Raw genomic sequence first — 26,915 nt, 5'->3', positions numbered from 1 at the left:
GTACAAGGAGAGACTCTGTGGGGATTCGTCCGAAGGCGGACTTGCTGGGGGAAATTTTTCTTTTTCCTCTTTACTGCGAACGCCATCAAACATCATGATTTATCAAGTTTGGACAGACGTACCAACGAAACGGGGTGTTTTCCTTCATGAAACGGAATTCCGTGAAAACAAACCTGCCACCTGCCCTCTCTGGTGTATCCTGAACTTGGGGTTAAAACATAAAAAGGGATTCGAAGAGAAACAAAGAAAGGAGAAAACAAATTTCAGGAAGGGAGTGTCCCTTTCGGGACGAGAAAGACTTATCTGAGGAAGATAACGCTGGCTTTAAATGACATGACATGCTCTTTGGACTGGACGCCTGACCTTCCATGAACTTGCGTTTCCCTGAACCAGAACGGATCTGTGATTCCAAACCGGTGGAACTTTGCCGAGACCTCTTTGGGGTGGAGTCATTCTTTTCGGCCAACAGCGCCCTTTGGGGGTTTTCGCTGGCTGACCTCTCTCATTTCTCTTCCTGTCATCACTTGATAGCACTCTTTGCGAGTTTTTAATAAACAAGCTCTCTCATTTTTGTTTCTCTACTCCCGTCGCCTCGTGGTGCCCGAAGGTTTTCACCGACGAGACTCTCTCATTTTATCTCTCTCAATTCAGAGTGTGCCGGTCTCCATTTGTGACGCTTATTGGTTCCCCACTATCTTTGGTAATTGATTTGAAGGCTTGTGCTTGGTAAAGAAAGGTAGATGATACTAACTTCTAAACTGCTCGACGTGCCCCGGTTTCAATTTCAGGGTGAATGGGATTTTATTGTTGGTGTGACTGAACCTCAGGGAGAGGCTGCCTACGTATCCTTTCGGAATCAAGTCAAACGTAGTTCAGGCCTCAATCAATGTTTTGTTTTGTTTTGATTCTTTTTTTTTGTAACAGGCTTAAAGGCTTGTAGAGAGAGTTGATAGTGGGAATAAAACTTTCAGCATTTCAAATGTGTCGGGATCGCTGTGGCGTCACTCAGACATAGTATCTTTTTACTGCGTCCGCATTCACTGCTGTTTCGGGATCATTTCCTTCAATGTCACCTAGGTACAATGCTCCTCTTGGAAATATCTTCCTGATGATGTATGGGCCCTTCCAGTTTGGAGCAAATTTCCCTTTTGCTTCCTGGTGATGGGGCAGAATGCGCCTCAGTACCAGTTGACCTACTTCGAAGTTCCTAGGTCTGACTTTCTTGTTGTAAGCACGGGCCATTCTTCGTTGGTACAACTGTCCGTGACAAACCGCGGCCATTCGTTTCTCATCAATCAAAGTCAAATGCTCCAATCGAGTCTTAACCCATTCGCTGTCCTCGATTTCTGCTTCAACAATGGTTCGAAGCGAAGGGATTTCTACTTCCGCTGGTATCACAGCCTCGGTCCCATAAACCAAAAGATAAGGAGTTGCTCCTACTGACGTGCGTACCGTAGTGCGATACCCCAATAATGCAAATGGTAACTGCTCATGCCACTGTCGGGAATTCTGGATCGTTTTCCTCAAAATCTTCTTGATGTTTTTGTTCGCCGCTTCTACAGCGCCATTGGCCTTTGGCCGATAAGGAGTAGAATTCCTATGCGTTATTTTGAATTGCTCGCATACATCTCCCATCAAGTGACTGTTCAAGTTTGCTGCGTTATCTGTAATGATAGTCGCAGGAATACCGAAACGACAGATAAGATTTGAGTGTACAAAATCCACTACAGCTTTTTTAGTGACCGACTTGAGAGTGACAGCCTCTACCCATTTTGTGAAGTAGTCTATGGAAACCAGTATAAACCTGTGTCCATTCGAAGCCTTTGGTTTGATTGGTCCAATGACATCCATGCCCCAGGCGACAAATGGCTAAGGTGCAGACATGGGATGCAGTTTTGTGGGAGGAGCATGAATCAGATCACCGTGCACCTGACACTGATGACACTTCCGAACGAAGCTAAAACAATCCTTTTCCATGGTTATCCAGTAATAACCTGCTCGAAGGATTTTCTTCGCTAAGACATACCCGTTCATGTGAGGTCCACACACACCTGCGTGTACTTCGTGCATGATCTTCCTCGCCTCCTCGGCGTCGACACATCTTAATAGGTTGAGGTCCGGGGTTCTCTTGTACAACAATTCACCGCTCAGAAAGAAACCACTTGCATGTCGCCTAACGGTCCTCTTTTGATCTCCAGTAGCATGCTCGGGGTATTCTTGCGTTTTCAAGAACCTCTTGATGTCATGGTACCAAGGCTGCGTATTTGATCCCGCCTCGATTACATTGCAGTAACCGTGTCTTTCCCTGATTTGGATTTCCAAAGGATCGACGTGGGCGTTGCCCGGGTAGGGTAGCATTGAAGCCAGAGTAGCGAGTGCGTCTGCCAGTTCATTGTGACACCTCGGGATATACCTGAACTCTATTGATGTAAAGCGCTTGCCGAGGTCCTCCACATGCTGTCGGTAAGGGATAAGTTTGACATCCCGAGTTTCCCATTCGCCTTGGGCTTGCCGGATAATCAAGTCAGAATCTCCCATAATCAGTAAGTCTTCGACATCCTGATCGATTGCCATATGCATGCCCATGATGCAGGCTTCATACTCAGCTGTATTATTCGTGCAAAAGAAATGAAGTCTAGCTGTGGCGGGATAATGCTGACCAGAAGGCGAGATCAAAATTGCCCCAATCCCTACACCTTTGGCATTCACGGCCCCATCAAAGAACATCTTCCAAACATGAGCGTCCTCTGAGACTACTTCTACAGTATTTACCTCTTCATCTGGAAAGTAGGTACTCAATGGCTGGTATTCCTCATCGACCGGATTTTCGGCCAAATGATTTGCTAGCGCCTGGGCTTTCATTACCGTGCGAGTGACATAGACTATGTCGAATTCAGTAAGCAAGATTTGCCACTTGGCCAGTCTTCCAGTAGGCATCGGTTTCTGAAATATATACTTTAAAGGATCCAACCTGCTTATGAGGAACGTAGTGTGGGCTTGGAGATAATGTCTCAGCTTTTGAGCAACCCACGTGAGAGCGCAACATGTCCTTTCCAACAATGTGTATTTGGCCTCGTAGCCGGTGAATTTCTTGCTCAAGTAGTAGATTGCTTGCTCTTTCTTTCCGGTTATGTCGTGTTGCCCGAGGACGCAACCGAAAGAGTTCTCCAAGACTGTCAGATACAAGAAAAGTGGCCTCCCTGGTTCTGGAGGGACCAAGACTGGGGGATTCGAAAGGTATTCTTTGACTTTATCAAAGGCTTCTTGACACTCAGTTGTCCATTTAATCGCCGCATCTTTCCTTAACAGCTTGAATATGGGCTCACACGTGCTTGTCAGCTGGGCAATAAACCGACTGATGTAGTTCAACCTGCCCAACAGACTCATCACGTCTTTCTTTGTTCTCGGGGGAGGCAGATCTCTGATGGATTTTATCTTAGTTGGATCTAGCTCGATACCTCTCCTGCTTACGATGAAGCCCAAAAGTTTGCCCGACGGAACTCCGAAAGCACACTTGGCTGGGTTTAGCTTCAAGTCATACTTCCTTAGTCTCTCGAAGAATTTCCTCAAGTCTTGGATGTGATTATCCTGCGTCCTGGACTTGACTATCACGTCGTCCACGTACACCTCTATTTCCTGATGCATCATGTCATGAAAAATGGCAGTCATGGCCCTCATGTAAGTAGCCCCAGCATTCTTCAAACCAAATGGCATGACCCGATAACAGTAGGTGCCCCAAGGCGTGGTGAAGGCAGTTTTCTCGGCATCCTCTTCATCCATCAATACCTGATGATACCCAGCGTAACAATCTACGAAAGACTGTATCTCGTGTTTGGCGCAATTATCAACGAGGATGTGGATGTTGGGCAGTGGAAAATTATCTTTGGGACTTGCTCTATTCAAATCTCGGTAATCTACGCATACCCGAGTCTTCCCGTCCTTTTTCGGTACCGGAACCACATTCGCCAACCATGTTGTATATTGGACTACCCGAATCACTCCCATTTTCAGTTGTTTAGTGATCTCCTCTTTAATCTTGTCGCTGACCTCAGTTTTGAACTTTCGTTGCTTTTGTTGAACTGGAGGACAATCAGGATGAATCGGCAATTTATGAACCACTAGATCAACACCTAGACCCGGCATGTCATCATATGACCAAGCAAACACGTCTTTAAATTCAAAAAGAAGTTGAATTATCGCCTCTCGCGTTTTCTTGTCCGTGTGAATGCTTATTTTGGTCTCCCGGATTTCTTCAGGAGTTCCTAAATTAACCGGTTCGGTGTCATTCAGATTTGGCTTAGGTTTATTCTCAAAATATTCCAACTCTCGGTTTATTTCCCTAAAAGCTTCTTCCGCATCATATTCTGGTTCTGGGTTCATTAATTCGCAGTTAAATAGCTCGTTGTGATCTGGGCGTGAAGTCCGCAAGCATGTCATATTTAAAGCCGCATTATTATAACTGAAAAGAAAGATAAAAGGAAAAATGACAAAAATCAGAACAAAAGAAAGAATGGGAAAGCAATGATGATTTTTTTTATTTTTTTTGGAAAGTTGGAAGACAACAATGTTTACAACTTAGGAATTCAAAACAACAATGGAAAGGAAGAAAACGTTCAAGTTATGTCCTGGAGATAACTTGTGACACAGGAAAGGTGGCAGGACAGGTCTACCCGGACTTCCGTCTAGTCGGGAATGGCGTGGCCTCCCAGTTTTGAAGTTTGGCGTTCGGCCCCACGTACATCATCTCAGTAGTGCTTGTGCCTTCACCTGGTTGAACCATGTGGATCTCGTAGAGCATCTCTCTCATCGCCCCACATATCTCCTCGATTTCCTCAGCTGTGAAGACCTCATCATCTTCTTCTTCGGCGTACCTTGGCCTGATGAAAGTTGCATATAAATCCGGCAGTGGTCGAGGTAACTTCCAACCCTCATTTTTCCTTTTCTTTGCCCACTCTTCGTCTGCTGGAGTAGGTTTGAAACCTAGTCCAAAAGGTTTCTTGGTGACTGGCAAGGTAATGGGTTCTGTTATTCCCTGAAGGGTTCGTCCAAGCCCCTTCCCTGGCCTAAATCCGTGCCGGATCATCTCTTTGGCCACCATAACCGAGGCGTTAGACAAGAAAGGCTGGGGGCAGGGTATTCCCTCTTCGTGCTGCTCTGCCAGTACAATCTCAAAAGCTTGATAGACCGTATGTTCGCTCCCTTCTCTCGGTTCAAGATACGGGATGGATGGGTCCCGATAAATGGCATGCTCATCTTCCCCATGGACCACGATCTCTCGGTCTTCGTACTCGAACTTCACCATCTGGTGAAGAGTGGAAGGCACGGCTCCTGCCGCATGGATCCAAGGTCTGCCAAGGAGAAAATTGTAGGATGTGTCCATGTCGATCACCTGGAAGGTTACTCGAAATTCGACTGGTCCTATGACCAACAACAGGTCTATTTCTCCCATGGTATCTCTCTTGATGCCGTCGAAAGCTCTTACGCAGACATTGTTGGGTCGGATTCTTCCGGTCCCAATTTCCATTCTTTGTAGCGTGGAGAGCGGGCAAATGTCAACGCCTGAGCCTCCATCCAACATTACCCGCTTGACATAATAGTCTTCACATTTAACTGTTGGATGCAAAGCCTTGTTGTGTGCCGCTCCTTCCGGGGGTAGATCGTTCTTGCTGAAAGAGATTTGGTTGACGGCGAAGAATCTTTCTGTCATCCGCTCTAGTTGTTCAACCGAGGTTTCAACTGGCACATATGCTTCATTCAGGGTCTTCAGTAAGATCTTTTGATGCTCGGCCGACCTCATCAATAATGATAGCATGGACACTTGCTCGGGGTACTTGCGCAGTTGATCTATCACTTCGTAATCCGGCATTTTCATTTGTTGGAAGAACACTTCCGCTTCTTCAACACTTACGGGCTTCTTTGGCGGGAAGCGCCTTTGTGTGGCGTTGTTCAGTTCTTGGGTATTTGAATACCTTCCAATGAAAGTATTTTCTGGAAGTTCTCCCATGACCTCTTTACCTTTGTACATTACCAAAGTCTTTTGATAATTCCACGGCACTGTGGATGGGTTGGTCATTGGCTTTTGTGGCACGCGTCCGATAACCACTGGCTCATTCAGCCGAGGTGGTTGAATCGTCCCCAGGACCACATAGGCCCCTTTCGGCACGTACATAGGTTTTGTCTTTTTGATTCCGAAGTTCTGCGTCTTCTCAGCTCGACCTCGTGGTATGTAAAGAACTCCATCCTTTACCGGTACCACTTTCTTCTCCACCTTCTTTTCAGGCTCTTTCTTTATAGCTTTGGCCTCCTCCCCCTTTTCTGGTTTCTGGTCTGTTTCGGGCCTCTTCCCCGTGTCGACAATGGCAATTATGGCTTTCAGAGCAGGGTCGAACTCTTTGTCTTCACAAATCATTCCGATCAGCGGCCCATTATTGTGAGCAGGTAATGGATTGTTAGTTACATTCGGGATCTCCTCGTCCCTTAGCACTATTTTCCCTTGCTCTATCAAATTTTCGACCACTCTTTTCAACGACCAGCAGTCATTTGTATCATGTCCCTCGGCCCCTGAATGATAGGCGCATCTGACTCCAGCTTTGTAAGAAGGTGACGTAGGGTTTTGCCTTGTTTGAGGGATTGGTTGCAAAAAACCCAACTGGACTAGCTTCGGGAACAAAGTTGAGTATGGTTCACCGATGGGCGTGAAAGTCCGCCTTCGGGGTGGCTCTTGAGGGCGGAAGTTATTCTGCGGGGGTTGTGGGTTATAGTGGTTGCGGTAAGGAGGCTGATTTCTGGGAGGTGGAGCTGGGCCTCAGTTGGCTTGTTGTGGTGGATGGGCATAAGGCTGGACATTCATGACCATATAAGGTTGATGAGCATATGCCAAATTTGAGTGGGGGTAGTAGTGTTGTGGGGTTCTTTCCGGAAAACGGGGCCTGGGATGACGGTACTCCCTTGCTTCCGAGGCTGCCATAGTCGTTTCTTCTTTATTCTTCCCTCTTGTCATTCCTCCGGACCTGCTTTGGATGGCCTGGGAGGTCGCCCTTATGGCTGCTTGACTCAGAATCCTACCTGTTTTCAGACCATTTTCCACCATCTTTCCAATCTTGATCGCTTCCGCGAATGGCTTACCCATGGCTGACATTATGTTTTGGAAATAGTTAGACTCTTGAGCCTGGAGAAAGGTAGTGACCATTCCCACTTCATCCATGGGAGGCTTCACTCTTGACGCCTGTTCACGCCACTTAATAGCATATTCTCTGAAGCTTTCTGACGGTTTCTTCTTCAAATTCGACAGAGAATTTCGGTCTGGCGCAATGTCGATGTTATACTGGAATTGTTTCACAAAATCTCTGGCGAGATCATCCCATATATGCCATCGGGACATTTCCTGGTCCATATACCATTCCGAGGCTATCCCTACTAGACTTTCCCCAAAATATGCCATTAGCAGTTCTTCTTTTCCGCCGGCTCCCCGCAATTGGTTGCAGTATTTCTTAAGATGTGCAATGGGGTCACCGTGCCCATCGTATTTCTCGAACTTTGGGGTCTTGAAACCCGCTGGCAGGTGCACGTGAGGGAACATGCATAGGTCGGCGTAAGAGACGCTCTTCTGTCCGCTCAATCCTTGCATATTCTTCAAACTTTGTTCAAGGCTTCTCATTCTCTTGGCAATCTCATTTTGTTCTGCAATTCTGGGGTTCTGATCCTGCCCGGGTGCAAGCTCGCACTGAGGCGGTAGAGGATTAGTGCTGGTAGCGAACCTAGTTGGTTCCATTGAGAACGATGGTGCTTGGAATGTAAAAGAGGATGAGTCAAAGCTTGGCTTGTACGTGGTAGGCTGTGCCGTAATCGGGCAAGGCGATGCAGTAAAGATGTTCATGCTTGCATCAGTGGATGACATTCGGGGATGAGGCTCAGAAGGCGATCCAGCAGAGAAGGCTGAGGTGGCTGGGTACCCGAATGGGGTAGCAGGATAATTTATGGGGACATTAGAAGTCCCACTTGACCTGGAGAATAATTCAGGGAACCCGGGGACGACACTTGGCGGCTCTTTCCCATTATTCCAGTCGTCCAGCATTTCCAACATGCGGAGCCGTAGGATTCTATTTTCCTCCGCAGTTGCGGATTCAGGTGTGAGGACGGCTGAGATCGAGCTCTCCTCGGAAACAGGGATTGTTTGCAATGGAATTTCTGAAGACATTTCCACACTTCCTTTTGACCTGGTGAAGTAAGTGTGAGTACTGCTTCTGGTCCTAACAACAGGTAGTTGAACACTTCTTCTTGACCTCGTAAAGTATGAGTGCGAGGCTAGACTTTCACCAAACCAACCGTCTTTTCAAAAACCCTGGAGTACTCAATGACAAATGCACGGTAATTTGAAACAAGATAACAGATAGGCAACCTCACGTTGAGCATGATGCACCTATACAGTTAAGTGAATTCTACATGGTTGCGACGAAAGCATGCGTCATTCCGGCATTCCTTTTTAGGCTTCCCTTTTCTTATTATTTTCTTTTTTTTTTCTTTTATGTTTTTATTTTGCATTAAAAATGCAACCGGATCCGATGAGGATTGCCTACGTATCATGATGCCTACGTGAATCAGATCATTACGTAGTTCGAAACACAAATGAAAGAAACACACCTTTTATTGTCGAAACAGTCTATTACAAAACTACATTTTGCAAAAGAAAGAGCAAACTTTAAAAACCTAGACTCATCCTAGACTAAACAAACTGATGGGAAAAACAAGCAACAGATGCTAAGATACAGACTCGACTTATGAGTACATTATGGTTTTGACAATTTGTGTCCGCGGGGCATCGTTCGGCCTCGCCGCGGTCCTAGGTGTGAGATCCTTCTCAAGTTGCTCCAGCTCATGCATGGTCTGCTTGACATAGCTCATTACTGCCGAGAGGACGGTAACGCTGGTCATGTTCTCACATCGTAGGCATCATCGGGTGATGGCATGTGCAATGGCCTTGATCCTATCTCTGGTTTGCTTCTTCTCTATGAGTAGGCGTTTTATCTGATCGCTACACATCTTGAACACCTGAGCATCCTGTATATGCTGATGTTTTAGTTGCCGTACTTCTAACTTCATATGGGCCAACGAATCGTACCAGTATCTGCTCTCAATTTGGAAATCCTGGGCCTGATTAGCTGCTTTGATCTCAAGTGTAGCCATCTCTCTCTTTATTTTAGCAACAGTTTTCTCGTGATCGCCTTCCAATTGATTCAAGTGTCGGCGATGCTTATCTGCTCTTGTATCCCATTGTGCCCTGAGCTCTGCTATGACGTTTTCAGATTTCTCCAAACCATCTTGCCATTCCCTGATTTCACCTTTTAGCCTTTTTATCATCTTCTCGTCTGATCGACGCCTTGGCTGTTTATCCGCATCCACCCTTATCTGTTTGATCTGGGCTCTGAGCATTTCGTTTTCCTGAATTAACATGTTCCACTCTCTCAGATTGGTAGCAACTTGCACGTTGTGCTCATATTTCAAGCCTTCCACTTGTTGCTTTAACCTGCTGATTTCGGCGCAATAGCCTCTTTCCTTTGCTAACCAATCCCACTGCCTTTGCGATGATTCGGTGAAATTCCGGATGTGGGGTCTCTTAGCCGGCCTTTCATGCTCAAATTCCCTTCTATACCATGCAAGGTAACCTGGCGCTGTCTCTCCTTTGGCTCGATCCCGCACGCAAGTATCTGATTTCAAATATTGACACTCACTCCAGATTTGGCGAATCTTCGCTTCTGGGAATTGTCCGTTAGGACTTATCTCAACTGCTTGAGTGCTAAGATCTTCCTCATGAGGTACTGTCTGGCATCTTCCGAACTGTCTCAAAACTCGGCAGGGTGCGTAAGGTTGAATGCTCTTAAGCCCCATCAGTAAGAAATAAGTTTTAGCTGCCGACATATATAGGATCTCATCAACAGGCAACCATCCTAGCGTCCATTGTATTTGGCTGGCAGTAAGAGCTTGAAAGAACGAGGTCCATGCCAGGACTCCTTTGGGCAAACTGATCTCTTTGGTTCTCGTGTAAGATTCTTCTATGCAAGTCTTTTCCGGGGAACCATGGCTCAAAATCTCGGAATGATGGCAGAGGTGCTCGGTCATCCATATCTGTAGGAGCAAGTTACAACCTTCGAAGAAATTTTCCCCAGCTTTACAAGCTGTAAGAGCTCGAAAGATGTCAGATACCACCATAGGTGCGAGAGTACTGTCACTTTGCGTGAGTAAAGTGCTGACGACCCCGGATATCTTCAAATCAATGTTTCCGTCTTTCCTTGGAAATACCAGAAGGCCCAGGAACATCATCATGAAGGCTACCCGTCTGTGTTTGTCCCACTTCTGACGAATACCTTTGCTGCACAGTTTGTTGATTGGATTATTGAATCCTCCCTCATGACCGTACCTATCATATATGAAGCATGGAGTACAAAAACCGGCAGCCAGATCCGGGTCGTGGACCGTTCTGGGTATCTTCAGTGAATCTAAGAACCGATGTACCGTGACAGCTCTTGGGGCGACCAAGTATTTTTGCCTCAACGGAAGTTCAGCATTTCCGATGTACCCAGCCATTTCTTCCAAAGTCGGGGTGAGTTCAAAATCAGAGAAATGGAAAACATTGTGCGCCGGGTCCCGGTAAGTGACTAAAGCTCTTATGATATCTCCCCGAGGCTAGATTTCCAACAAACCCACGAGACCTTTCAGATATTTCTTAACCTCATTTTGTCCTTCAACACCTAGATCATTCCACCATAGCCGTAACTTGACAGGGATTTTGGTCATTATTGAAAAATGTTCATTTTGCATCGTGCTCATCCTGCACATTTATTAAGGTGATTTTAACAAAATGACTTGACTCAAAAATATTTTACAAAGGGGATCAAGTTTTGAACACGGCCTTTAAACACTTCGGGGACGAAGATTTTAAGGCTGTGTGGGTCAACTGGACAAAAATGCTAAACAAGACCCAAAGGTGGCTGTTTATGCAAAGTCAGCCTTCCGGCGTCCCTTTCGGGAACATTCGGCTATTTATGACAAAACAGCATCACCTGACTTATTTATGACTCTTTTTATCATTTTTCAAATTTTTTCTTTTTTTTTCTTTTTTTATTTATTTATTGATTTTGGCTATTTTAGCAAAATGGGGTTGAACCCGACGAGGGTTGCCTACGTATCTCACATCCGGTGAGAATCAAACCGGCGTAGTTCGGGCTATCGTGAATAGAGAAAATCAAATAAACCTAGAAAACAAGAATATATATTTTTATTATTTTTTTTTCTTTTGAAAAGAGATAAAGGCTAAAGAAATTTTTCTTTTTTTTAGGAAATATTTGGACTATTAGTCTGAATTTATACAAGGGGTACTACGAAAGAAACAACATTTTTTTTTGAATTATGAATTTTCCGTCTTTTTTTTTACTTTTAAATAAATACCTTCTCTTTTTTTTTGATTTTGAAAATGAATAAACATAAAATTTTTATATTATATTTAAAAAAAAAAATCAAACTAGAAGACAAATCTTCTTTTTTTTTTATTATATTTTTTAGAAGAAATTCCGGCGAGGTTTCGACACTACTCGGACATTGGTTTTTCCAAAAGAAGTAAATATCTCCCTGCGCTGCTTTTTTTATTTTTTTATTTTTAGAAACCGGTCGGCATGCGGAACTGAAGCAAATAAATGCGCAAAACAAATAGGATGCAGCAAGATGGTCTTTTCATTTCAGGTTGCTAGTCCTAGACGGACCCAACCCCTGTGTTGAGTCCCCTAAGTCAAATGCAACATGATGCAAATAAGCGTTCCTACTAGGGATCCGGCATGAAGTTTCGTTATACTAGGTTCACAACCTGGGTATTTGTTCTAGACTGTGTACCCGAGCGGACAACTCGAGTCGAGGAGGGGGCTACGTACCGGGGACCCGCGAGATCGTCCGGCTTTGTAACTTGTCCGACCTCTTTCTTATTTCAGGTATTGACACTAACAGAATAGGGAGTCTCGACCAGCGAGCTTCTCCCCGGAGGTAAGAAGAGAAGGGTTTCGGCACAGTTTATATACAGTTCAGATAATATCAAAGCGGTAAAAGACAACATTTAGCACGTTATGCAAAAACATGTAATAAAGATCAGATAATAAAGCCAAATATAACAATTATTCTAAGCTCGAATTCTTGAACCCTGAACCAATGGTTCTGGGTTAAGTCCCCAGCGGAGTCGCCAGAGCTGTCACACCTCCTTTTTGCGCGCCCGCCCCCGAAGGGTTAAATCCGCGAGGGAGTTTTTCCAATTTAAGTGACAATATTCGAAATGAGATTATTTATTTAATTCAGAGTCGCCACTTGGGAAAGGTTTGGCTTTTGGTGTCCCAAGTCACCGGTTTATCTTGAATCCCAAATCGAGGAAATTTTCGACTTTTCCAAATGAAGTCTGCGAACCAGAAATTCTAAGTAAGGAATTCTGTTGACCCGAGGGAAGGTGTTAGGCACCCTCGAATCCCGTGGTTCTAGCACGGTCGCTTAAATTGTTATAATGGCTAAATATCTGATTTAAATACATGTTATGACTTATGTGCTTTTATTAAGTTTAAACCGCTTTTATTATTGTCATTTTTTTTATAGAATTGCAACGTCGTGAAAATGCATCTCGAACCACGTCACAATCAATGCACCCGTGATTGTCAACACATTTTGACTCCGTTGAGATTTGGATTTGGGTCACATCAATGTGCACCCGAATTTAAGAATATAATTTAATTAAGCCGCGCCTAAAGAGTCTAACGCGTTATTATTTTTTGGAGAAGGCCATGAGATTCACTAAATGGCCTGTCCTGAATTCTAAATGTTTATTATGGTTAGTTATTGAGGGCCTCGCAATTACATTTTTATTTGGCGAGGCTCGTCTCTATTTTAGAAGGGATATCCTAAAGTGACTACATTTCTATTATGTTTGTCCCTAAAATGAAAGAAAGAACAATGTATGCTGATTAAATGGCATGTTTAGCTAATCCTATCCTTTTATTGATTATCTAATTACGAGGCGAAGAACATTGTATCTCATGGAACATACTTTTACTCTGATAAAAATGCATATGAAATTGACGAAATGCTACGCTTATTCTTAACATTTCTTGAGCTGAATTTAACTAAACTTAATTAGACTAGATCAGAGGAATCAACTACTAGACATTGTTACTAATGGGATTCGAAAGTGACCCTATGTACTGCCTAACGGGACCTGGTAAAAGGAAAAATAAAACAGAAAAAAAAAATTCATAAGGTTGGGGTATACATACCCTGTATTAACAAACAACCACAAAAAAAAAGGACTAGAATTCAATCAGGCGTTAGTTAACATATCCTTTCATACTATTGCGTTGTAAACTAATCAATTATACAAAATCCATTACTTATTCTAGGAGTATTACAACATATACTTAAACTTCTTCAATATCTTTTATTTTTCATGCCTTCATTGTTACATCAGATGGAAAGTCTTAGTATGTACCTGGATGTTGGATACAACAGAAGAAGCAAGGGGTCAGTAGAGCAATAGAAGCAATACCAAACAGCAGCAGTAACAGCAGGTACAAATAGAACAAAATCCCAGTGCAAGAGGCAACTAGAGCCGATGGAGAAATGGCAGAATGAAGCAAATTCCCAGTAGTATGGAATCAGGGATCCAGGCAACTCAATTCCAGGAGAAACAAACAATACAAATCCAAACCATAGACTTAGCCGATACTTGAAAGAAGACAGAACTGATTTGAACAGTTTGAACAAACTAAGAATCAAACAAACAGCAAGAAGAAAGCAGTTTCTGATTTTTATGATATCCCTCTCCCTATCTCCTTTCAAAATCCAATGTCAATCTTCAGTTTTTGAAATTATACTTGAGTTATCAAAAGAAATCTTTTCCAGTTTTCTGTTTTCAGAACTCAATTCTCAATGTTCAACCTAAGTTTTCTATATTCCCCCCTCTGTCTGTCTATTTGTGTCTATATATCCAAAATCTGTCCCCTTTTTAAACTGATGGCAGTTCCCTTTTATCAACCTAAAATCAGCGCTTTAACAACCTGTTAGACAATCAGAACACCCCTCCCATGTGCTATCTTTCTTTTCAGTTTCCACTTACCATTTAAATAAAAACAAACCCCATGATATTCCCTGACAAACTTACTTTTGAGTAAGGTTTATTATTTCTGAAACTTAAAGCAGAATATGGGCAGCAGAATGTAATCTGACAGCATGTGGTGTCAAATTACTTTAAACTTAATAAAAGCCTTTATCCAGGACACAGGTTGTGCGCAATGCACATGTGGTGCATAAGTGCACATGCTGTGCACAAGTGCACATGTCCTCCAATTCAGAGCTGTAATTAAACAAAACAATCCTTTTACATTTCTGATTCAAAATAACAACTATAAGTGAACAAACTCAGTTCCTTATTGATTCAAGCAAATGTGTCCAGAAGCAAATCGATTTGTTATTGTTCAGGCAGTTAAAACTAATTGACGACACATGTCGAACCGACTATATTAATCATAACATGTACAATCGTAGCCAAAATCAGACATTTAAATAGTATCACACAAGGGGTTCAGATTGCAATGTTAATACAGAAATGACCTTGGGAGCTAATTGAATGACCAATTACGAATTCAATTGAACATACAGTTTACACACACACATTATGAAGAAAGACTTGACTGAATACAGGAGTCCGGGCAAAAGGGGGCAATTGACAGTTGATAAAAGAAATTCAGAGACAAATTACACAAAATATGCACAGACCTCTAAACCACACACGTACTGAATAACAAAGAGAAAACAAACTTACCTTAAAAACTTTGAAAGAAGGAACAGAAAATCAGCTTGTGTTTGAACATACCCTTTTTAAGGTTGAACGGACTTTAATCGAAGGGTTTCTCAGATGAGAAACACTTCGATTAAGGTCCATTAGACCCTAACCTCTTGGCTTAACAGGCACGGACCGGGCTTGGGGTTTTTAGGTTTTGTGGAAGGTAGATTTGGAACTTGGGCTTCCATGGTTAGATTCGGACCAAACCAAGCATGGTTTGGTCACGAGGGGGGTCCGGGGATTGTCTGGTATGAATCTAGGGCAGATCGGCGTAGATCAAGTTTTTCTCGAATCTTCAAATGAAGATTCGAGGACCTGGAGGATGATTCGAACTAAACGGTCAACAGGTCCATGTTTAGGGGGTGAGATGGTCCTATGGTGTTAAGGTGAAGGCCACCGGCGTTCATGCCGCCGGCTTTCATGGTGAAGGTGTACAGAGGCGGCTCTAGGGTTTGGGGTTCTTGTGAAGACGATGAAGGCTGGGGTATTGGATAGGGGGGGCAGGGTACGAGTGGGAACTTATATATGGAATGGATGAACGGATTTCAACCGTTGGATGAGGCGATATGGAGGGCCAGGATCCTTCAGTTAAAGGGGAACGGTGTCGTTTTAGACTAAAAGGGGTTGGGTCGGTCCGGGTGAGACGGGTCGGGTCTATTAGTGGGTACGGGGTGTGGGATCTTGGCCGTTGGATCAGTTTGGTTTGAATGGTTGAGATGGATTGGTATTGAAACGACGTAGTTTTGGTGTCAAACTACGTCGTTTTGTGGCCTGGGGGTGGGCTGTTCGGACTGGTAACTTGGGCTGCTCATTTGGGCCCTAAATTTGAAATGGGGATCAGCCCAACTTCAACAAATTTTAGCCTTTTTTCTTTATTTTTAATTTTCTAAAAACACACAACCTAATTAAATAAAATTAAAACCATTAATTAACGTTTAATGTTTTTTATCACACACATATAAAAAATGTTAAAAGTAGGTAAGATTAAACAAAACAACAAATCAGGATAAAAATGCGTATTTTATGATTTTCTATTTAACAACCGAATTACGGTTCAAATTATGCCTGACACACACATTTTTTGTATTTTATTTTAATAGAATAGCAATGGGCAAACATCATAAACAATTAACAAAGTGTCACATAAAATCCAAAAATTGTACATCAGGACCATTTGTTATTATTTTTTATTTCTTTTGGAGCGATTGTCGCGTAAGACAAAAATCACGTGCTCACAACTACCAGTTATCATTAGTTTTCACTGAGTGGGCACAGATGAAGTTCTCTCATTTAGAATCCATTTTATCAGTGGGCTTTTTTAATTGTATACTACACCCCGTGTTCCATTATTTTTATTATGTTTGCACTATTTCTTTGCTAATTTGTTCGAAAAGAATAATACATTTTTATATTTATAAATTATTTAAACTTAGAATTTCTATGTTTCCTCATCAACATAGTTTTATAGCCATAGAAATATCATGACAAGTGTAAAATTATAAATTTCAAATGTTTTTCTTTTTTGCTTAAATTTTATTAAGTCAAATATTACCACATAAATTGGAACAGTGAGAGTGACTTGGCACGTAATTTAAGAAGAAAAAAGAACTTTTGAAATTTCTGTTTTTAAATTTTTCATGACATTTACATGGTTGCAGAAACAAATCATTGAAAGTAAAATGAAAAATTACAATTACATTTTTTCAATTTTTTTTTTGTATAATAGCTCTCATACGGGCTGCTTTTCCTATTATCTAATTTATTACATTAGTTAATTCCACGTATGAGAGTATGTTTGACAATTTCAATTTACTTTTACCAAGTGAAATTTAATATTGATTGACAAAGAAATAGGAATTTTTACCTCCTATAGCTGATTAGGCCAATGTGTATAAGATTTTATTGCTCGTGCTTAGTTAAATTCTAATATAGTTTAAGATATCATCTCATAGAGATTGGAAAATCTATGCTACAAACTTGTAATATTTTAACTACTATTTGAGAGAACCAAATTGATGAAAAAAATAGGATTTTGAATTTGTAAATTACTTAAACAAAAACAACTTGTGAAAAAATTATATTTAAAAAGTGTTGGGAATCATTGAATTCACTTGACGATATTTTTATAATGAACTCTCAATTTCTATGTATATTTCACTAATGAATAATTGAATATTTCTAATACAATTATGTTTTGCTCACTAGAAAGTAAACAATTAATAATACTCCTTGAGGTTATATTATTAACTAACTTACGACTAGTGACAATAAGACCGAAATATGTGCCTTGCCTGAATTGGGCTAAGAAGTAGCAAAAACTTCGTGAGAATACTTTTACTACAAAATCAATGATATTGCTTATAACAATTCCTCCGTGAGAATTAAAATTGAAGTAAGCAAAAATCAAGATTTGGAATGCTAGATTGCTGAAAATTACCCTCTATCTATTGTTCACACTAGTCAGTATGTACCAATTTTGCTTCGTGAGAATTACAAAATCAATACAAATAACTTGAGAAATAAATAGATAGATGTGGCTAATTAAAATCTAACACCCCAGCACAATATAAAAGTAGAGCTAGAGAATCTCAGGCAAAGTATGTAATAAAATTGAGAAAACTATTATAAAATTATATATCAAGCTTCATCAACTATCCTAACAAAAAGACACTACTCCATTATTGAGTATTTGAAAAAGAAAAAACTTCTATAATATGGCCTATATTGCCAATCCAACTAGGAAATCTGAAAATTAATAGAGGTAATGAAAGAAGAACAAGAAAGAATAAATGACCAAAGCTTTAGAAAATAAAGTGGCTCTTTTGTTCCTTTTTCCTTGATGCTTCATACATAGAGAGTTGCCTTCTATTTATAGAAGTACACTTCCTCTTGAAGTGTTGTGATCTCAAGTGAGGAAGATGTATCTTGAGGAGAATATGTCTCGAGGAAGATGTGTCTTGAGGAAGATGCGTCTTGAGGAAGATACGTCATGAAGAAGATGCGTCGTGATCTTCTTGCATTGTGGAGTGAATATGTTATGACCTTCTTGTTTCTTTCATTTTCTTGCTTAATTAATAGCATTCTTATGTCCTGCAAATTATTGTTAGAAAATATAGAGAATCGAAATATTATATAAATACTTTATTTAAAATAGTATAGTTTTAAGTATATAATTTATGAATACTTTATATTCATCAAACTCCTCCATGCTTGAATCATTGCTCGTCCTCGATGAGAATTATTTTATTAATAATTATTGTTTCTTGTAGACTAGAAAAGTAAGAAAGTAAAAATTCACATAACATTCAAAACCTATAAGTTTTTCAAGTCACCAAATCTTTACCTTATTTTTACTTATGCTTTTGTTTGACAAAAATTTTCTCTCCTCCTTTGACGAACTTTTTGAGATTGATAATATTATGATCACAATCCTTGAGTTTCTCAAACTTTGTCCATAAGCTTGCCCTTCATGTCAGTATCCACTAATGTAGAATCAACATTGATTTTTAAAATCGTTTTAGGAATTTTTCAGGCTTTTATTATTAGGTTTAGTGCGGGTAAGGGTAAATGAAATATTTATTGTGATTGTGTTCCTTCCAGCTTTATAATGTGAGCCAATTTTTTTACCAAAGGAACTAGTACAACTTAATACAAAGAAATAAACTCTAGAGATATCTTCAGTCCCATGATTAACACCAATTAAGTCAACATTCCTTTCAACAGAAACATTCTCCATAAGTTCTAATTTTGTACACTAAGAATTTATTCCATAAGTATATTCACATTATTTTTTTAGAAGGATATTCACATCATTTTTTTAACTTTATATACAAACCAATCCACCTTTCTATGAATACAAACTTTACTCCAAAAGTATTCCTTCATCCCTTGCTTAAATAGCCATTTCTGCTCAATTATAGCTGGAAGAAATCTTTTTTCTTTGGTTAAACCAATATGGTGTATCAAAAAGAGTTGGTTTATCCTTTTTTTTTTTTTTTTTTTTTAATAAGGCTCAAAGTTGGGTGCTAAAGGAAAATATATATGTATGTGTAGTGGTAGAAACAGAGAGGCTAAAAAGTGAATCAAGGAAAGCCTAATTTCATTTAAAACTCAATGTTATCTATAATTTCGCCTTGATAGACATTTGGGGCAAGTTCTAGCAAAGCTTTATTGATTTTACTTGTTGAGATCATAATGCTTCTCAATTCCAACTATTTCTCAAATTAGGAGATTCATTATTGCCATCACGAAAGCACAAATACAAACCTGGAAGTTATATGGCATAAATAAAAAAAATATGTTTGAAATCATGCGAATAATTATTTGAAAACTTTAATATTATACAAGAACAACAATTAAGAATAAAATAAAAGATGAGTTTATTTGTTTTTACCAATGGTAAGTTTTATAACCAGCGGGCTAATGCCAAATACTAATAATTCTATTATTTTGTTACCACTAATAATTTTTATATGTACAATTTTAAAACATATAGCGGTAAAAAAATATATATTTTACATGTAAAAAAAATTTGGCTTCCAAATTTACAATCACAGAAGAAAGCTTGAAAGAAACTGTGATCACACATATTCTATGTGTACTAGACTGACTAATTTAAGACCTTATCAGACATTTGGTCTTGGTTTAAATATAAACCAAAAAATTACCTGAGCCAGTAATTAATTTACACAATTAAATGGTTAACCAACCAGTCGCTTAGGCATACCGATCACCATGGAATTACTCCTGCATAGGTGACTCTGTTTTTGTAGAGGCCTTCATAAAATGTTCTGGTTGTACAATGACCTGGATATTAACCAGATCAATTGGTTAAGCAATTTTATTATGCAAATTAATACGGGTCTTATAAGGCTCCATTGCTTCACCCTCAATGGCTACGGGTAGGAAAATATAGTTCTGAGTTTAATGTCGCCAACTCGACTTATTATCTACATGATTCTTCATTCAATTAGGGTAATTGATGGTTGTTTCTCAAATTGGCCTCCAAAATATAATTTTAGTCTGTGACCATTTACTTTAAATTTGTCTCCACCACTAATCTGTTGAATCTCAGTAGCACCATATGAAGTAATATTTGTAACATTGTAAGGACCTGTCCATCTGGACTTTAATTTTTCAGGGAATAGCCTGAGTCGGCTATTGTAAAGAAGTACCTTATCTCCAATTTTGAAACTCTTTTGTCGGATTAACTTGTCATGCCATATTTTTGTTTTTTCTTTGAAAATTCTGGCATTTTCATAGGCTTCTAACCTCATCTCTTCTAATTCATTAACCTGAAAAAATTTATTTTTACCCGCAAAGGTCAAATCAAAGTTTAGCACTTTCAATGCCCAAAAAGCTTTGTGTTCTAATTCAACGGGCAAATGACAAGCTTTTCCAAAGACTAGTCTATATGGGGATGTTCCAATTGGCGTTTTAAACGCTGTTTGGTAAGCCCATAATGCATTATCTAATTTTAAAGACTAGTCTTTCCTAGAAATTCCAACTGTCTTCTCAAGAATTCTTTTTAACTCGCGGTTCGAAACTTCAACTTGTCCTTGAGATTGAGCATGATATGGTGTTCCTATTTTGCGAGTCACACCATATTTTGATAGCAAAGTAGAGAATTGCCTATTCATAAAATGAGTTCCCTGGTCACTAATGATGACTCACGATGTGCCAAATCTAGTAAAAATATTTTTCTTAAGAAAACTGCACACTGTACGAGCATCACTCTTTCTTGTGGGGATCGCTTCAACCCATCTTGACACATAGTCCACAACCATAAGAATTTATTCAAAAGAGTGAGAAGAAGGAAAAGGTCCCATGAAATTTATTCCCCAAATATCAAATATTTCACATACATGTATCGATTGCAATGACATTTCATCTCTTTTAGGGATGTTACATGTTCTCTGACACCTATCACATTGTGCAACGTATGTTCGGGCATCTTTAAAGAGTGTTGGCCAGAAGAATCCAGCTTCCAAAACCTTAAAAGCTGTTCGATTTGCTACATAATGACCTCCAACTGCTCCATCATGGCAGTGATATAAAATTTTAGTCATCTCTTCTTCAGGTACATATCTTCTAATGATATTATCTGCACAAAATTTAAACAAGTAAGGTTCGTTCCACAGATAATACTTAGCATCGGATATAAGTTTTTTCCTTTGTTGGTATGAAAGATCTTTGGATGTCCACTTTCCAACCAAGTAGTTTGCAATATCTGCAAACCAGGGTGGTTGAGTCACTACTGAGTCGATTGAAAAAATATGTTCATCATGAAATTCTTCCTTTATCTCACTAAACTCAAGGGGAGGATTTTCCAATCTAGACAAATGGTTAGCTACCTGATTCTCTGTTCCTTTTTTATCTTTTATCTCAAGGTCAAATTTTTGCAGAAGTAAAATCCATCTTAACAATCTAGTTCTAGCATCTTTCTTTGCTAAGAGGTATTTCAAAGCTGCATGATCAGTAAAATTGTGACCTTAGTTCCTATCAAATATGGACGAAATTTATCAAATGCAAATACTACTGCCAGTAACTCTTTCTCTGTTGTGGCATAATTAAGTTGAGCCTCATCCATTGTTCTACTAGCATAGTAAATGAGATGGAAAATCTTATCCTTTCTCTAGCCTAAAATAGTTCCTAGTGCTATATCACTAACATCACACATAACCTCAAAAGGTTGATTCCAGTCAGGGGACACAACTACGGGAGCAGTTGATAACTTTTTCTTAAGGGTCTCAAATGCATCTAGGCAATCACCTGAAAAATTAAACTTAGTATCTTTCATCAAGAGGTTAGTCAATGATTTTGAAATTTTTGAAAAATCTTTTATGAACTTTTTGTAAAAACCTGCATTGCCTAGAAAACTTCTAATGATTTTAATAGTTGTGCGAGGGGGTAATCCTGCTATAAGATCAATTTTAGCCTTATCAACTTCTATCCCTTTAGCAGTGATTTTATGTCCTAAAACAATTTCCTCAGTAACCATAAAATGACATTTTTCCCAATTAAGAATCAAGTTTGTCTCTTCACATATCTTAAGAACTAAAGTCAAGTGATGAAGACAATCCTTAAATGTTTTTCCAAAGAGTGTAAAATCATCCATAAAAATCTCGAGAAATTTCTCGGTCATGTCAGAGAAAATTGTTGACATGCAACGCTGAAATGTAGCAGTGGCGTTGCACAAACCAAATGGCATTCTCCTATAAGCATATGTTCCATGAGGACATGTGAATGTTGTCTTATCTTGATCTTCTGGTGCAATTGGTATCTGGTTATACCATGAATAGCCATCAAGCAAACAATAAAACCTATATCCTGCAATTCTTCCCAACATTTGATCAATAAATGGCAAAGGAAAATGATCTTTTCTAGTAACATCATTGAGACATCTGTAATCAATACAGACTCTTCATTCTGTGACAGTCCTGGTAGGTATGAGTTCATTATTTTTATTTTTAATAACTGTCATACCTCCTTTCTTTGGCACTACCTGAACATGACTTACCCAAGGACTGTTTGAAATAGGATAAATGATACTTGCTGCCAAAGTTTTACAATCTCCCTTTTTACTACTTCCTGCATTGCTGGATTCAATTTCCTTTGGGGTTGGACTATTGGCTTGTAGCTATCCTCCATGAGGATTCTGTGAGTACAAACAACTAGACTAATCCCTTTGATATCTGCTATAGTCCACCCTAAGACTCCTTTGTGTGTTTTCAAGACTTCAATTAATCTTTCTTCTTGTTCTGCAGTCAAAGAAGATGAAATAATCACTGGACATTATTCTTTTTCAAGATAAGCATATTTTAAATGAGATGGGAGTATTTTGAGTTCAATATTTTGTTGAACTTCTTCTGGTTGCATCTCCTGATCCTCAGAATCTTTTTCCAATATTTCAGCTTCTCTTCTAATGATGGGATCATCATCTTGTATGGTGCCTGATTTGGTCAAGTATCTTTCCATTGAGTCTGGAGTTAATTGATCATCTCTATATTCATCTGTAAGATGACTAATCATGTCAATTGAAAAACATGAAGATGATGATTCATCTCTTGAAAATCTTAGCATCTTTTGCATGTCAAAAATGATCCTTTCTTCATCAACTCTTACAATTAGCTGTCCTTGGTGGACATCTATAATTGCTCTACCTGTCACAAGAAATGGTCTACCCAAAATAATTGGTTCATCAGGACATTCTTTCATTTCAAGTACTATAAAATCTACGGGAAAAACAAACTTATCTACTCTTACAAGCACATTTTCAATTATTCCCTTAGGTTTCTTAGTACTCTGATCTGCAAACTGAAGAGAAACACCTATGTCCTTCATTTCACCAAGATCCAATTTTCTAAAGATAGAAAGTGGAATCAAATTTATTGAAGCTCCAGAATCGCAAAGTGCTTTTTCAAAATATATTCCTCCCAAAGTGCATGGAATTGTAAAACTGCCAAGATCACCAAGTTTTTGTGGTAGCTTATTTTGCAGTATAGCATTGCATTTTTCAGTAAGCATTACTACAGAAATTTCTTCCAATTTTCTTTTGCTTGACAAAATTTCTTTTAAATTTTTTGCATATGAAGGCATTTACATCAAAGCATCAGTGAAAGGAATATTAATATGAATTTGTTTCAAAATTTCTAAAAACTTTGCAAATTCGCCATCAAGCGTTTCTCTTTTCATCTTTTGTGGAAAAGGAATTGTCACAGGGAGATGAATCACTTTTTCAATATTTTTCTCTTCTTTATCTTCTAATGGTTCAGAGGGTGTTTCAACATTCTTACCTTTGTTTACATGTTGTTCTGACTGGTTCTTTTCTTGTCTGATTTTATTGGGTTCATCAAGCTCCTTACCTGATCGTAAGGTGATGGCCTTAAGGTGTTCCTTTGGGTTTTTCTCCGTATTGCTTGGTAAGGGGCCTTGAACTTTTTCTGACAATAGAGTTGCCAATTGGCTCAGCTGGATTTCCAAATTTTTAAGGGCTAAATTTTGGCTTCCATTTTTTCATCAGTGACCTTAATGTATTTGTACAAAAGGTCATCAAGACTTGGATGTGTTTGCTGAGGCCTTTGCTAATATGGAACTGCTTGCTGATAAGGTCTGAAATTTGATTGCCCATGGTTTTGATTTTGGTAACCAGGTGGACCTTGTACCTGTGGCTAAGCTCTGAGAGTTCTCGACACTATTTGGATTGCTCCATTGAAATCCTGGATGTTTATGTGCCATTGAACTTCCAAAGGGGTACTGCTTGTAACCGATTACATTGACATGTTCATAATTTTGATTTATTGCTTGGCATTCATGATTCAGATGGTTTCCTCCACACATATCACAAGCCTCAGACTGGCTTGATTGTTTTGTATTCACCTGAAAAGATTCAAATTTTTGTGCCAAAGAAACAATATGTTGTGTTAGTGTGATGACCTTAAAACGAAATTCTATGTTCTGAGGCCTTAAAAACCTCTTTTAGCATCACCTCGATTTACATGCGCAATCTCGGCGCGTAGCCGGAAAGCCTAGATGTGAAAATCTATAAAAATGATAAATTTTGACTGTAAAATGAGTTAATTTGACTTCGGTCAACATTTTGGGTAAACAGAAGAAAACATGGGACTTGGGCGTATGTCCGGAATCGAATTCCGAGGTCCCAAGCCCGAGAAATAAATTTTCAATGAAAATTATTTTCTGAAATTGTTTAAAGAAATTTGAAATGAAATTTGATTAGAACATGATGTTATCGGGCCCGTATTTTGGTTCCGGTACCCGGTACAGGTCTTATATATGATTTAATACATTTTTGTAAAATTTTGTGAAAAACGGATGTCATTTGACGTGATTCGGACCTAAATTGCTAAAGTTGATGTTTTAAGAAGTTTGAGAAAATTCTATGATTTTGAGGTTTAATTCGTTGTTATTGAGGTTATTTTGGTGATTTTATTACACGAATAAGTTCGTAGGATGTTTTTGAGGTTGTGTGTATATTTAGGTGGGAGCCCCGAGGGCTCGCGTGAGTTCTGGATAGGCCATGGGATGCATTTTTGAACTTAGAAAATTGCAGAAATTGCAGCTGAGCATAGCAGGCCTGCAGGCTTCGCTCGCAAATGCGATATCGCAAATGCGAGTGGCTTTTTTCAATTGCGAAGTAAGCCCAGGCCAGCCCCTTCTCGCAAATGCGAGGACGATCATCGCAAATGCGATGCCCCTACTGTCGCAAATGCGAGGACGATCATCGCAAATGCGATGCCCCTGCTGTCGCAAATGCAACCTTTATTTCGCAAATGCGAAACTTCCCAGCCTAGCCAGTGATCGCAAATGCGACGAATGTGTCGCAAATGCGGAAGTCGCAAATGCGATATTTTCTTTTTCAAATGCGAAGGTCCAACATTTCTGAAGGGTTCGCAATTCGCAATTCCCATAACTGAGACCTGCAACTTTTATACCTAGCCGATTTTAAAACCCATTTTTATATTCCCTCAAACATAAACACACTTAGGTGATTTTTCAAGGATTCCTTCTTATCCAAATCAATTGTAAGTCATTTTTAACTAGTTTTTTACAATTATTAACATCTTTTAACATGATTTCCACTTCAACTCAATGATTTTCATGGGGGAAATTGGGTGTTTTGGGTAGAACCTAGGTTTTTCAAAACAATTGGGGATTTGGACCTCGATTTGAGGTCCGATTTCAAAACAAATCATATATTTGGGTTCGTGGTGGAATGGGTAATCGGGTTTTGGTTCGAACCTCAGGTTTTGACCATGTGGGCCTGGGGGTGATTTTGACTTTTTGGGTAAAACTTTGGAAAACTCATTTTCATGCATTGGCGTGGATTCATTTAGCGTTTATTAATGTAATTAAGTAATTTGTGACTAGATACGAAAGAATTGGCGGTGGAATCAAGGGGTAAAGCTATAATTGAACCTTAGAGTTGTGTTCGTAGAAGTTTGAGGTAAGTGTCCGGTCTTACCTTAGCTTGAAGGATTAGGAGTTGTGTCCTATTTGCTAATTGCTTCTTGTTGAGTACGACGTATAGGCATGGTGACGAGTATCTATTTACGTTGGTGTCGAGCATGACCGCGAGTCTTAAATTGATGGTTGTTGTGTTCTTAAATGTTACTACGGATGCTTTAATTGATGATTCTCGATATTGAGCAAAAAGTTAGTTGTTCTCGTGGATTTCATTTATGATTGAGTATTGGTATGAATTTAGTTGAGTATAAATTAAGTTAGGATTGGTTATAGCTGATTCTCCCTTGCCAAGATGTTTATTTTGATATTGTTGTTCCCTTGACGTGAAGTTATTATATTGATTTTGTTCCCTTGTCGGGATTTCTTGTGATTTTGTGTTGGCTTGTAAATGGGAGTGGGTGGTACGCCTACCACAAGATATGATGGAATGGGAGCGGGTGGTACGCCTACCACGAGATATGATGAAATGGAAGTGGGTGGTACGCCTACCACAAGATGCAATGAGATGGGAACGGATGATACGTCTACCACAAGATTACTGAAATGGGAGCGGGTGGTACGCCTACCACAATATATGAGAAATGGGATCGGGTTGCATGCCTGTAACAAGATGTGAAGCGAAAGTGAAATCTGCATCTGTTTTCTTTATCCTTGTTAGAAGTAAATTTTGGTTTCTTTATAATTCTCTTGAGATTCTATTTTTATCTGTTACTTCCCCGAAGCATGTTTCCCCCTTCCCAGCTTTAATTGCTTGTATCAGCTTTTTTCCCACCATGTATATATATAACTGCACAGGTTTATCTGGAGTCTGGTCCTAGACTCATCACTACCTCGCCGGGGTTAGGCCACGCACTTACCAGCATATGGAGCCGATTATGCTGATACTACACTCTGCACTCTGTGTAGATACCGGAGCAGCACTTGGTCAACAACAGTAAGGGAGCCAACCTTCAGTCCACCGAGACCTAGAGATAGCCCTGCAGACTTCCGCTGGCCCGACATCTCTTCTATCAGTTTTATGTTCTGTTATCATTAGTACTCGAGACAGACTATGTTCTCTCTCTCAAACACT

General features: G+C 39.7%; 1 protein-coding gene across 1 annotated transcript; it reads right to left on the bottom strand.

Annotated features, from left to right (window-relative positions):
• Positions 1–22,654: 22,654 nt before the first annotated feature.
• On the bottom strand, positions 22,655–23,458 carry LOC138886269 (uncharacterized). Its single transcript, XM_070167335.1, has one exon. The coding sequence runs from the start codon at positions 23,456–23,458 to the stop codon at positions 22,655–22,657; it is 804 nt and encodes a 267-aa protein (XP_070023436.1).
• Between the last annotated feature and the right edge of the window lie 3,457 nt (positions 23,459–26,915).

The sequence above is a fragment of the Nicotiana sylvestris genome, chromosome 2 (assembly GCF_000393655.2).
Source record: "Nicotiana sylvestris chromosome 2, ASM39365v2, whole genome shotgun sequence".
NCBI lineage: Eukaryota > Viridiplantae > Streptophyta > Magnoliopsida > Solanales > Solanaceae > Nicotiana > Nicotiana sylvestris.
Note: the sequence above shows the minus strand (reverse complement) of the source record. Positions and strands in the feature narration are given on the sequence as shown.

Excerpts from the sequence above, each read along its gene's own strand:
- LOC138886269 (XM_070167335.1), bottom strand. The coding sequence starts at position 23,458 with ATGCCTTCATATGCAAAAAATTTAAAAGAAATTTTGTCAAGCAAAAGA.